General features: G+C 38.0%; 1 protein-coding gene across 1 annotated transcript; it reads left to right on the top strand.

The window, feature by feature from the left end:
• Positions 1–1,440: 1,440 nt before the first annotated feature.
• On the top strand, positions 1,441–9,662 carry LOC128259306 (uncharacterized). The gene is given in 3 exon segments (XM_052991613.1): positions 1,441–1,751; positions 1,754–2,546; positions 9,542–9,662. Coding segments are annotated over 3 exon segments (1,122 nt in total). The 5' UTR covers positions 1,441–1,543.
• Positions 9,663–14,829: the final 5,167 nt, after the last annotated feature.

The raw sequence follows: 14,829 nt of genomic DNA on the forward strand, positions 1-14,829 counted from the left end.
CCGCCGACTGACGTCTCTAATGATTGTTTGACAAACATGCCCGGCTAACTGTCTGCCTTTCTTCCTGCCTTCCTTTTTTTTTTCCTTTCTTTTTTCCGTCGGTTGTGGCTGTGCCATAGCCCCAGTGTCCCAACATTGGCCAGTCGAACCTCTTTATTGAATTCCAACGTGGCGCCCGTGCACTGGTCCCTGTTTCTTGGTCCTTGGTCTTTGGTCTTTGGTAACTCGTACCAGCTCCTGGGTCCTTGGGCATCCGTGCCTGGGCCGACATGTACAGGATTTTAAAAATGCCACATAAAAGCGCTGAACGCTACGACACGAATTCAAAATTGAAATGACAAAGTAAACGGCGAGCAGTGAAAGCGGAGTAGAAAAATAGATACACCTGAAAGAAAATTTTTATTAAGACTGATCTTTTTTTTGTCCTAGTCTCTTTAAAAGATTTGTGAAATCCAAAAATTCTGTTATAGATCTTTACATTAAATGTCAAAAAACAAATTTTAATTTTTGGCTTAATCATTTTTTAGCTAAGAAAATATAATTACAAGCACAAGAGAAAATATATGATTGTTTTCCTGAAACTTACAATGACTACAAATTTTAAATAAATTTTGCTACTACTCTTGGGGCAGCTTAACAAAAAACAATTATTTTTGGGGTAAATAAATAATTGGTCAAATAAAAAAAAAAATTCTAATTATAGTAGTCATATTTTAGTTTTAAGTATTACCAAAAATTTGTGTGAGTGTAGATAAGTTAGTAGCGTAGAAAGTCGCCTAAGGAAGGAGCCGCTTGAGTCTGACAGTTTTGGGTTATGCTGCGATAAACATGGCCGATATGCTGCCATGCAAATATCCTTCGCAAATGGCAAGTGGAAAGTCGAAAGTGGGTAGTGAGTATAAGCAGCGATTGAGACCTGAACAAATTAATCGCCGTTCGGTGCTGAGCTGAAAGTCAGGTTTGACCGAGTTTACACACTCTCCGCTTTATTTTCGTTCTTTTGGTGGGCGGCTTCAACGGCGAATTCCCAGTTTGCAAATAAATTAGTTTGCTACGTGAGCGACGCAAATCTGAAGTGGGTCTGACAGCGGGTTTTACGGTTCGGGTGAAATTTTTAAATATTTAAGCGTGTGCAACTTATCGATTTGGGAACTGACTACAGTGTCCGCTAATTGAAGTGGTTACAGTGTGCGACGATGCCATCAATTACCCGCAGCTCCAGAATGCTTGTTCATGCTAAAAGCATTTGTCCAGGGTACCAAGTCCAGCTACACTGAATAAAAACGTAAAAGAAAACTAGGAAATAAGAAATGCCATTTTCAGGAAATCATCTGCTTTTAAATTAAATTCAACACTTTCACTCCTGCTAAGCTGTTGCTATATTTTATCCCTGTGTAGCACCAGCCTCGCATTAGAGCTAAGTACTCACCAAATTGTTATGGCCTCCGCACTCGCATTTTTGCTCCTTTGACTGCACAGGATTACAACTACAACTACTCGTCGTGTGTTGCCGTCGACGTCGTTAGTCCAATTAGTTGGAAACATGCCGCTGTCAGCGCCGCTGCACAAACTGCTCTGCGTGTGCCACATTGTCAGCTTCTTCGATTACTAGAAGAAGGTCTGCCATCTGCTGTGTCTGTGCAGCCTGCATTACGATGAGGACGTACAGACGTTCCGCTTTGGCCATCAGGTGTTCATATACTTTGTCTATTTCTGGAGCTTTATATGCCTCCTTATGTTCCTTATTTTTCTCGATGCATGTATTACATATAGCTAAAGAGATCTTTGCTGGAAACTTTAAATAAAATGGCCCAAGCTCACAGGGAGTTGCAGTCGAAATTGGGGACTCGGTTTTGAGTGTCCCTAAGGCGAGCCTTTTCCTGTTCCTGGCTGATTTCCATCGAAATACTGTTCGTTTTGTACTGGCAAATGGAGTCTATGAAGAATTCCACCCAAAGGTGTACTGTATTAACCTACCTGTTGGGCTGGCATTTGCAACTTCTTCTCCACGTAAATAGCTACATTTGGCTTCACTCTATCTACGTGGTAATGAATCAGGAATTGATAAATCAGCTTAGAAACGAACAATGCTGGAAAATACTCAGAAATCTACTTAAAGTACACAATCGGCTCGTAAAAATTCAGTGGGATATCTCCCACTATTTCAGTGTGTATATATTTTCTGTGATAGTGCTCTTGACCAGCAATTTCCAAAGATCTGTCATTTTTGAAGCTGGTTTCGACTGGAATCAAAGCCGATTAGTATTGTTACGACTAGAGTTTTGGCAGGTCAGATAACTGGTGAATACGTTTCTCCTTATCAGCACTCTATTTATGGTTGATTATGACTATAATTCTCAAAAGAATAAATTTGTAAGAAACCTCTGGAAATCCAATAACCTATGGCAAAGAAAATTGGATTGCGAAAACATAAATCACTAAAAACAGACTCTGGATATTGTGGATATAATGGTAATCTGACTTTGGAATGTGGCTATTTCAAACGGATTGAAAATAAGCTTTGAGCAAACGTACCTTAACTTTACGTTCTCTCGGCTTAAATATCGAAAACTTAACATTAAATTCATATGTTCTGAGCCATGTTCTAGGAGAATAAAATCAACAGAGGCCTGGGACACTTGCCAAACTCTCCAAATAATAATTATGCAAAGCACGTCTGCTGTGTGTGTTGTACAACCGAAAAATAAAAAAACGAGCTGAAAAGCAAAACCAATAAATCAAAGGAAAAAGGATGCTAACCCATTCATTACACAGCAAACAATCGGCAGGCCTCAGCCACTTAAGCCCTCTTTTGGTGAATGCATATAAAATGTCAAACTGGAAATCTATTAAATCACTCGGGGGCTAGGAGTGGTTCGAACCTTAATTAGCTCATGGCTGCGCAACGTGGCGTATGATTAACACGCGGGTAGTGAACGGCATCGCTACATGGAAACAAAAATGTAAGCCAAGATGAAAATTTGATTTAAAAACTTAATTTATTTTATGCTATGTGGATTTTACCTTGTGAAAATGAAAAATTTGTTTTAAAAATCTATTTTGTTTTTTGTTGGTTTTTGTCACTTTGTGATTATTATTTTTGGAAATTATAAATGAGATTTGTGTTCTGATAAACTAACCTTAGGATCCAAAGCGTCGAAATCTCTTTGTCAAAATAATAGTAGTGGGAAAATGTACATACATATTTTCGTTTAATCTATTACAATGTTTACTAAACAATACAGAAAATGATATTAAAAAAAAGACTTTTTACTTTTTTTAAATTCAAAAGCTGTTAATAATTCCTTTAAAGTTTATATTCAATATACTGTAGCAAAGAAAATGAGACTTTAAAAACCTTTTATACTTTTTAAGTTTTTCATTCAACCTTTAAATAATTCCTTAAAATGTACTATTCAATATACTGTAGTAAATGATTTTTTAAACTTAAATCTTTATTCTCTTTTTTTTGAAATTAAAATGTTTTTACGATTTTTTTTATGTGTTAAAACACATAAAATAAATAAAAATACTATTTTATTTTTTTTATCTTTTATAATAAAAAAAATCGATAATTTAAGCAATTATTTCCAATGTATATGTAAGGCTGTGTCACTACTGCCATCGTTCAGCTGTCAATGATTGAATTAAATTCCATTTGGCGGACCTAGCATAATCAATGGAATTATGGCCCGCCCCGGCCACGCCCACTTCAGTTCAGTGCACATGCGGAAACTATTTCCGTGATTTCTAATTTTGCGAACAGCGATAGAGAGAGAGAGAAAGGGAGTCCCGCGAGGTCAGTTGACTGGAAAATCTTTCGATTAACTGCATTCGGAGTCGGTCCCTGCAACATTAATGAGGCACGCCCACCGCCCATTAGTAGCCTCATTGTCGCAAGCCCACACACACACACCCACATACCCACCCAATTCGAGCTTAATTGATATGCATGTGAGTGGGTGGGCTGGTAAATGCAATTTCCTTGTCGCTCCCACTGCTCCTACTGCAGATGCATCCTCTCCTCTAATGAGTTCGAAATAATTCCATGTTATGGCACAGCTATCTGTCCATCTTTATACACCCCATTAAAGCCCCCAAAATCATTTGATATGCGGCCCAATAAATTGTGCAAAAAAGAAAATAAAAGCCCTAAAAGTAGTAGGGTAAACAACACAGTGGGAGCGGAAAAATGGATGTGGGATGGGGGATAGAGGAGCGGAAAAGCAGAAAAGCAGAGCTTACGTATTGCAATTTGTGCAAAATGCAAATTTCCTCACTGATGACAGCCGCAATTTTGTGCTCCATTGTTGTTAGTGGCACTCGGGTTGTTGTTGATGTTGTTCTTGTTGTTGTTATTGTCATTGTTGTTGTTTGCGAACGTCCATTGTTGAGGACATGAGTGTGGACTAGTGTCTATGTGTTTTTCTGAATGTTCGGACGGACACACGTCCACAGGCAAGGATAACTAAATAGTAACTAAATAGATTTATTTAAGAAGAAAAAATGGAACTAAATATGCTTAGAAATAAAACAAAAATATAAGATAAAACAAAATCTAAAAGAAAAAAAATATTTTAATAAGAATTAAAATATAACAAATAAATAGAAGTGCATTATGCTTGAATATAAAAGTCCGCATTTTGGCAGTAAGCCTATACTAATTACTTTTTCCTATATTTTTTTTTAAGACGTTCACAAAGAAAAATGACTAAATTTTCAAATTACATTGAGTTTGTATATTATTAAATAATATATAGTTTTTTTGTAATTCTTATTAAACAACAGAAATAGTCATAGTGTTTCATCGAACTTGAAAAGTTCCCACAACCTAACTATTTAGAAAAGAGATATGGACTCATTGAACGATGACAAAAACTATGTGCTATATTTAACAAGAAGATCTTTTAAGACCTCTTCTAGTGTCTTTGCCATGATTGCGCCTGCATGTCAGACAGCGTCGGGCACATACCATTGAACACAGCAGCAGCAAAAGGCCGGGCCGAAAGCCAGAGCCGGTCTGAATTCCTGACTAGTAAATGTCTGGCCATCGGCCTTCGGCCATTGGACATTGGCCACCGGTCATCACAACAATGGCTGACCAGCGTCAGCATTAGAGTAACTCCCCAGATCCTTCCTAGTCCTGTCCGCCTTTGATTAACAATGATGGGCATTATTTTTGCAAATAAATGCTGATGACCATGACGGGGAGGAGGTGGAGGAGCTGGAGGAGGTCAAGGCAAGAGGAATGTGCTGTTTGTCCAATCGTTGACATTTTTCCATGCTCAAGTTGCACATTATTGATTTATGGGCAGTCGGCGTCAATCATGGGGCTCTCATGGTTGGTCATAATTGCACATTTGCTAAGAGCAGCAAGGACATACACTATGCCAGGCCTGGCGGAAGCTTTTAAGCAAACAGGATGTGCTGTGTGCATGTGTGTGTTTCCTTGTGCAACAGCTTTTGGGAACAATACTTACAAGTCCGAGAGAAGTTGAAGGCAAAAAAATGCATTTGTTATGCAAAGCCTTTGATGTTGTCCTTGGACCAATGTGCTGAATGCAGGAAGGGGCTGCTCTGCACTAGATGCAAACGTAGATGACAAAATGATTTTTCTGTAAGCGGGCGAAAAACACTTTTTCCCATTGATCGGCAAATGCTCTCTTAAACTTTCGAGACCAGTTTGAGTTTGGCTGCCCACAGAAAGTTTTCCCGAGACCAGAAAAAAAGGAGGCACACAACAAAATAATTAAGGTTCTTCAAAACTTATTGACTTTTTTTGTGAGCGGGTGGCGGACCAACTTGGTTTTTGCTGAAAATTTTAAAGATAATAATTAGGAAAGCCCGCAAAAAATATTAAAAAATAAAAGAACAAAAGCCAGGAAGTGGCCAAAAGTTCAGGGCACCAAGATAAAAAAAAGGGACGCTTAATAAATATATAAAAAACGAAGCTAGAATAGCTAAAGAAATAGGAGAGCAGCGGGAGTTAATACCCTGGTTAAATTCCAACATAAACGAATGTCTGGCGCACTTAGCAGGCAATTGCGAGATAATTTAATTATGCGCCACTCCTGGCGGGACCAGAAGGTACAGGATAACAGGATAATGATAACGAAATAAGCATAGGCAAAAGGGCTTACACCACATTCAGGCCATAAAGTGGGGGTACGAGAGAAACGAAATTAAAAATTGCCAGAGAATGTGTGTGTGTGTCTGTTTCAGACCGATAACAATAATATCGGCGGGGTGGTTTATATAGTACAAATCGCACCCGACTTAATTGCCAACCGGAAGCGGACATAACTTGTCGCCGGATGCGATAGCGATTTATACGCTATAGTTTGCCACCGGACAGGTAGCAGCTGCAAATGCCAGCCAAAAACCATTGCCAGGACATTAAGCATAATTAGCGTGGAAATAATTTATTCAAGAACCAAGCAAAAGTTCAATTGCGGGCAACTCTACTAATTGCCGTTCGTTCGTACTCTCGTTTTACACAATTTTCAATTTGAAATTCGGTTTCATTTCCATCATATGGATTATGCAAAGTTTTGAACGGGTGTCACATCTGCTTCGGTTGTGAATGTTGTTTTGCGGTAGAGCTAATTTAGCGGAGGTTAAACTATTTGACTTACACAAAAATTAGTTTGCTAGGCAGTGGCCTTATTATTTACTAACATTGTTCAAGTAATTTATAAGATTTTAATTGCTTAAGAAGATAAATCTCTATATTATTATCTGTTCCTGTTGAGTGCTTAGCAACTTTGAGTTGATTAATTATCAATATGGTAATTAATTTAGCATGTGCACTACAAATATTCTGCAAACTTCGCAAATTTTTACATATTTTCAGTTTTATTCGGTTTTCTTAGAAACTTAAAGTTGCCCAAAATATTTTTCCCAACTTTTTTAAACTTTTAATCAAACAATTTTCCTTTGCCTTCCACTGACTTGCACCCAACACTTATTGAAAAAGGCAGCGCTTTAAACGGACTTACTAGAATTTTCAGTTTCTACCACTTTCTGCACACAACGTTTCGCTTTTCGTTGGCCAAAGGGTCCAATATTCTTCTCCATATTCCCCGCTAGCCCCAAAGCCAATGGGCGATTTGGCTTTAACATAACGGCTAAGCATGCATGTCAAGCACATTGCCACACTGAAAAGTTTTTTGCCCCAGCTGCAGTTGTAGTTGTAGTGTTGCAGCACTTGCAAATTGCACTTGCAGTGGTAGTTGCAGTAGCAGCAGCAGTTGCAACTTGTGCTGGTGTGTCACCCCCAGGCGAGACGCCTTGCTGCCCCCGTTTTATTTCCTTGTGCAATAATTAAGTGAGTGCCAAGTAGAGTGAAGCGTGAAGCGTCGCCGTCGCTCTCATTTTCCATTTACCGCCATCGCGACCGCCGGAGACCTCCTGCAAATTCATGCGTAAACAAAACAAGCAAAAGCGATGAATTCGAGGGTATCGAATTTTAGATGCCCTGTGAACATCTGGAGAAAAGATTTAAAAAATTTGACCACTTTTTGGGGTTTCTATAATACGCAAAAGTCGTTTCTTAAGTTATAAATAAATATTGTTGGAAAAAAACAACATTTAAACAAAATTTAAAAAAAGTCAATAGAAATGGAAATTGTTTTTAAGAAACTAAGGATACAAACAAAAAATTAGATAGGTGGTAACACAAAGATATTTTTAAATGTCACTTTAAACTAGTACTTATGAATTTTTAAATCGATAGATATGGTTGTGGAATAAACTTAAAAAATTATTTAATTTAAAATCAAATTTTATAACCATTTTAAAATCTCTGGTATATTCATTTAAACTTTTTTTCGGGGACTTAAAATGTTTTGTTTTTTTCACATAAATATCGTTAGGCCCAACCTAGTTAGTTAATATAGTTAAATACTTAAACTCATATACCTGACAAAAAAGTATTAAGCATACATTGTGTTCTTTTAAATTGTAACATACCCTTTTGTTATGAAATACCCATTACTTTGTAAAATGAGAATGATATTCTGGAATGGAAGGGAGAATTCGGCCGGAATTTGTGTGTGTGTGTGTGTGTGTGTGTGTGCATGTTATTTTGGCTATGCTCGCGGGCACCGAACGCGGCTGAGTAAACGTTGCACGCATGAGAAATCAAAAGCAGCAGCGCCACCACCATCGGACTTTGCCAGCCACCCACTCACCCAGCCACCCACTTAACCACCCATTCCGCCCCTCAAGTGGCAGCTCCTTATGCTCCTCATTTCGCCGCTTGTTATTCTTATTCTCCTTTTTCAACGAGGACTCCTCCTTCGCTTGGAACTTCTGCCCGGCAAGTGCTCCAAACTGTAGCTCATGAAGGGTGAACTGGACCAAGGGGTGCAGTGTGCCAGCGTTCAAGGAAATGGTAAATTACAATAAATTGGGGGCGTAAGAGCAGCAGCAAAGTATAAGGAAGTGTGGAAAATTAAGCGCGTAATCAAAGATGGAAGCAATTAATATAACTTTTGGGTTGCTCAAAAAAATGTAACAAAAATATTTGCAAAAAAATTTAGATATCAGATAAAAAAATCGGAAAAACGGTATTACTATTGAATTGTTCAATTAAATTTATAAATGATTGATTTACTAATCAAAAACTTATTACTAAAGCGTTTTATCAATTAACAAACCAATGTTAAGCAACTTAACAGCAAGTCAATAACTTAACCAAGCCACATTTATCGCTTTGGATTTATCCCACTCTTCTTTAAAGTTTTAAAAATCGGAAAATAACTTTAGCTAGAAATTCCCAAGCGGTTGATTGAAGTTTTACAGCGGTCTTATCCAACACTTTAACCTCACTTGTCTTAACCTGTTCCAAAACTAGACTTGAAGTTTCCCCTAAATGCTCTCGACTCGCCTCGAACTTTTCGCTCCAAGTGAAAGTTCTGGCCATAACAAAGACACGTAAGATGCCGCAACACGCATTCACTTATTTTGCCATCAAAATGCCAGCACTTGAAATCAAATTTAAACATCTCCCACGACCCCGCCGCACACTCACATTTATTTATCCCCTGAGGTGATGGTGGAAAATGTGCGTAGTTTTTTATATTTTTTTTTGTGTTTTTTTTTTTTGCATCTTTTGAGACGAGCGACACGTACTTCCGCTCATAAGCCAAAGGCAAACTAGGCAAAAAGCAAAATGGTGGCGTACTAAAAAGGCAAAAAGGGGGGAAAAAAACGTAGCTATGGCAGAAAAAGTCCACCACCATACACTCCCTCATACTTTTTAACATTGTAACGAGATAATATTTTTCCAACATATTCGTGTGCGCCTTGGACAAGGCTAAATGATATTACCTGAAGTAACATCAGCCCAACTGACAGACAAGTGCTGCAGTCGAGCGGGAGGCGTGGCCATGGGGGCGGGCTGGCACAACTAACGGAAACCGGATGTGCTCGGCTTGGCAGTTGTGAAGTGATGTTTAGGCCAGGAAGGCTCGTAGCTCGTAGGCAACCAACCACTACTATAGTGCTACAACTACTATATATGGGTACGACGTTCAAGCCGATGTGCGAAGTTGCCCATAGGCATCATCGAGTGCCACGTTTTATGTCTTGCCAATGGAAGCCTGGAGCAGACGCAGCGACTCCAGTCAAGTCAGACGCTCCATTGTGACTGCCAATGACTGTGTGGGTTCGACAGGCAGTGGTGCTTCACTTAGAGAAGCCAAAACCAGCTAATTTTGGTACTCCAATCAATTTTAGCATACATTGTATTATGTATTATCAAGTCATAAAGAAACATTTTAAAAGTCATAAATAATGCAGGAATTTAGTATTGCAAAATATCAGATATTATTTGCTTAATTGAAATATATGCTATCTTATCCACATCTATCTAGGCTAAGCCAAGGTCTTGCGAAATGAGAACGCGAATTCTTGACCATCATCTGGCTTAGCCTATTTCATTGCCGTCTTTTGAAAACTCGCCTGACAATCATATTCAATAAAGTAAAGGAAACATTGACAAAAAGTTTAAAGAAGTATAATTTTAAAAATTAAAATTTAAACTGGAAATGCGTTGAAGCCAAATACTGATTTTGCAGCACTCTCAGAGTGTTTGTCTCTGAGTAGAGTTGTTATGGCCCCACAGGCGCCGCTCACACTTGTTCCCTGCTCCTCCTTGTTTCCGTCGAACTCACCCGCTAAATGTGACAGCATAAATCGCTGCCACTTGCTGGAAGACAGGGGGAAAAGTGGGGAAATCGTCTAGGGGGGACTGAGAGCAATGAAGCCATATTGGCAATTTATTGTGCTGCAAAACATTAGAACATTCGATTGGCGCAGAGCGAACGACAACACGCATACGCACCATATGCCGATGCCAATGTCGATGGAGTGCATTTTAAGCAGCTGAGCTGCTGCACGTAAACAGAAACATTGCCAGTGCACTTGTGCAAATGCTGGAAGGCAGGGCTGAGTTCACCGTTTACTTATCTTTGGTAATGCCCAACACGTATCCACATTAAGTCGCCCATCCGCCCACTGAACACTATTGAACATCTCCTGCTGAAAACAACTTTATTTTCAGCTGCTGCTGCTGCCGCTAGTTGGTTTATCTTCCAGATGGTCTCTGGCCTGGCCAAGTGTAAAAATTTAAGGAATTTTTTCCCGGGCTTTTGCCATGACCCTCATTCGGCAGCAACATTCTCACAGGGCACCACCTCCACTACCACCTTCATTGTCATTTGCATATTTTGCGTTGCAATTTTCGTAGCGAACTTGTAAATTTGACTTTATATATGTATGCAAGGTGCAAATCTGTTTAGCGTCCCTCGTGTGACGGCAAACTGCATCAAAATGCATTTATGCAAAGGGCAATGGAACTTACAGCGAAATTAAGTCACCATGGCCGAAACATCCAACTGATGGCGGAGTTGGAAAGCGTAGGAAAAATTTCCGCCGTAAAAAGTATATATCAATGGCAGCTGATGCAGAAACTTTGCGGCATTTGCATGAAAAATTCTTGCGGGCATATAAAAAAAATATTTTTACTTTTTTCGTGAATTATGGAAAATATAAGCCAATAAAAAACAGGTCAGCTCAATGAGAGCACAGTTAATTGAATATTTATTATAGGTGGGAAGAAAAAAAAATATACAGGGTTGTCATTTTCGTTAATAAGCTACGCGTAAAATTTAAACAGAAGGAGAATAAATTCAATGGGAAATGTATTTGCTTAAGTTTAAGTAAGCCCAAATATTTTACGAGTTTTTTAGTAGTTTATTCATATTGAAAACTGTGCCCAAAAGTCATCTTCACTCACCAGAAAAAATATGCTCGTAAATGTCAAAACACTCTATAATGAGCTAATCAACGAAACTCCGAGCACAAAAACATAACAAAGTTGTATGCGGATAAATGCAAATGGTTTTTGGTGTTTTGGTTCTTTGCCTCTAGCTGAACTTTTACGACGGCATTACAAAGTCATAAAACATCCGACTTTACGTCAGCTATCACCTAGATTGGCGGGCGTAAGCTAGAACGTTGAACGCAGCGTACAAAATGATGAAATCAAAATTACAAATAAGGCTTAGGTTTCAAGCGATTTCTGCCATTAAGCCATAACATTTTCCCAAACTGAAATTTGACAGAGAGTGTTTTTTAATAAATTATAACACAGTTTTGTGGTGTTTGCTAATAGCTGGAAAGTCAACGAAACTAATGCTGTTGACAGAGGAAAGATGGGAAAGAGATGTCATACCCCAATCGCATTACGTATACGCCACGTTAAGCTCATTTTGGCAGAATGGCAATTGACTTTAATTACTCGCCTCCAAAAAGTCATGCAGACTTTTGGGTGGGTGTGTGTGTGTTTGCTTAGCACACGATGTCATCAGATGTGTGAAGGAAACATCAGGAGGTGGACATGGGGGTTAAAGAGGAAGGAACTTTCATTAGTTTTTGGTCTTCGCAACTGCCATGCCAGAAGCCACTAAAAGTCTTTACATGGCAGCAACACCACCCCTCCTCCTTTCTACAAATGAAATTTCATTTTCAGCACTCTTGATTTTTTAAAGTACAGAAAAAAAAGGAAAAAAAGAGTGCAATGAAATTTGATGTTAATTTGTACAGAAATGTTTCTATTAAATTTTAAATTACTTTTGTGGTAAATGTTATGAATTGCCTCATAGTGTGGCCACCAAAAGTGGTAAATGCATATGGGGTGTGGAAAAATTGCCATGTTCTTGCTTGCGGATGCTTTCAATGCTATGCATTCAATGGGAAGGAAGCGGCTGAATGGACTGGGTACGCTGCATATCTGGTTGTGAGACGAATCAGGTACACAGAAAGAAATGTTGATTTATGGTTTTTCTTGAGTTTAAATAAATTACTTTTTGGGCATCCGAAAGTAAGCAATAATAAACAATTATTAATTATAGCATAACGTTTGAATATATTTTATCACACTTGCACTACCTCAGTAGTAAAGGCCGACTTAGTAGGAAATTAAATAAGTAATTATTTAAATCTTAATTATACAAACACTATAACTTTTTAAGCCCTGATAGTAAATAAATATAAAAAAAATGTCTTTACAAAATAAAATTTAAGTATTGGAAATATAAATACTTTTGTCCGTTTAAAGGTTAATAAATGCCTAAGGATTTATTAAAATTCTTAAATATTAAATATCTTTAATATAGTAAATGGACATTTGTATTTATTAAACATTATTATATTATCTCTAATTATTTTTTAATATTGAACGAAGGTTAATAAATGGATCCCTTAGTTAATTTAACTCTTCAAATTTTTTGTTGTGCAGTAAGGTGCTGGTGAATGAAACCAACTGCTGCTGTGGGATGCGTGTGCAATCTGGCAATAAATATTTTATATTTACAATATGCTGCTCTGTTGGAAGCCTGCAGAAAAGTCGGGCATATTGATTCCTTTTGAACGTTTCGTTTCGCAAATAGTTGGGGCGGAGAAAAAAAAGCTGAAATTGTATTGTTATTTAAATCGTTAAAATTCGCCAGCTGAATTTTTAATGGTCGTGCAGTAGATCCACATTGAATTTTAGTTTGGTGTGTGAGGCGCAATCCTCTGGGCACCGTAATTCTTTACCGCTTATGGCATGTGTGTTCCTTAAATGTTTGCTCACTTTACTCAACGAAAATCGGTTGATGCTTCTGCACAGCCGCACCGGAAGTTGTCTGTTTTTTATTTTATATCTTTTATTACGCTGCATTTTGTGGCATGTATGGCCCTGGCTTTATTGCTGCTGCCAACTCCTTGGTCAGGGCAATTACACATATATATATATATATATATATATATATATATATATATTTACGGCTGCTTCGGACAGGCTATTCGGGGACTGAGGGTGGATGTTTTAACACGGCTAATATCTGGCCAAGCGGCTCATTGGTGGTTATAGCCATTGCATAATAAACATGTCCTGTAATTAAGACTTTTTGGCGTTTTCTTTGTTAAATTGAACTGTATAGTTCAGTCTAATGATCTTTATGACTATCTAAATAAGTTGTATTACATTAACTTATAATAAAGAACTTAATTGACCCGGTCCTTGTATCATAAAATATATTTCATCATTGCGAAATATATCAAAGCTCTACAAATTTTTTTAAGGGTCGTTTAATTTATATATATTTACACATGATGTTCAATCAAGGCTAACCCATTGATATCAAGCATTTACAGGATTTGAACGAGCTCGATCGGTTCTAAATGGGGCGTTCTTTTTGGCCTAATTTCGCTTGCGGCAGATGAATTTATTCTGCTTACCCGCCTGTTTTTTTATATTTACGCCTCTGGGCTTAACCTGCACAACGAGATTTAAATACTATGGTTTAAGACAAACCAATCACAAAAACTCACCTGAAAGAGCTGTTTCTGATAAGGCAATAGCTTTCCCCACGCATTTTCCGCTGACCTCTGGATTTCGTCTTCATCCATATCGCCACGATTCATTTTAAAACTCCTCAAAAATTTTGAAAAGGCTTTGGACTCCGCTTCAGAAAAGGGCTTTGCAGTGGTGGCTCCCATAGTTTTGATTTGGTTGAAAATAAGTCTTATTTAAAAAATTAGATTTTCACAAACTTTCTTTAAAAATATTTAACAAATTGATCGAAAATTTTGGATTGCGAACTGTGGGACTGAAAGTAAAATTGTGGCCTGCTTATTTTTGTGAAATACAAATTTATTTATCTGCTTATTCAGCTTGTATATATCCTTTATTACATGAAGTCATATTCCAGGCCGCAGGCTAACAATTTGATAATTAAATTTATTTGGATGGCAAGCAAACAACTTTGTTGTTCTTCCCCCCCCCCCCCCCCCCCCAGTCATCCTTATTATTTTGGGAAGTAATTAAGCAAACTTTCTACTGTCTTTTCGTACGTCTTTGGATTTTGTTTTTATTCCTAGGCCATCACGTTTGACGAGCCTTGACATGGCCAACGAAGAAAGAAAAAGAATGGTGGAAATGGTGAAGGAAAAGAAAAACCAGAATAGTCCTCAATTTTCTACGTGCACACCATAAAGTTGATGTGTAATTTGTTTTTATATGCATTCAACACAACTTGCCAAATTCTATTACAAGTTTACAATTGTATTACTACGACAGCGGATAGCTTTCCGACTTCTTACTCGTCTTCACCTTAATAAACCATAACTAATGGGGTCGCACAAGCAGAAGTATCTACTTGTGTGCTGAAAATGTTGCAAAATGCTTGCGGAAGACGCCTTTAAAGTGTCGAAGGCAGCTAAGCTGCTTTCAATTTTGCACAATAACAACGTCAGAAAAATTGAGTGTATAACGACGGG

Source organism: Drosophila gunungcola, assembly GCF_025200985.1.
Source record: "Drosophila gunungcola strain Sukarami chromosome 3L unlocalized genomic scaffold, Dgunungcola_SK_2 000005F, whole genome shotgun sequence".
In the NCBI taxonomy this organism is placed as follows: domain Eukaryota; kingdom Metazoa; phylum Arthropoda; class Insecta; order Diptera; family Drosophilidae; genus Drosophila; species Drosophila gunungcola.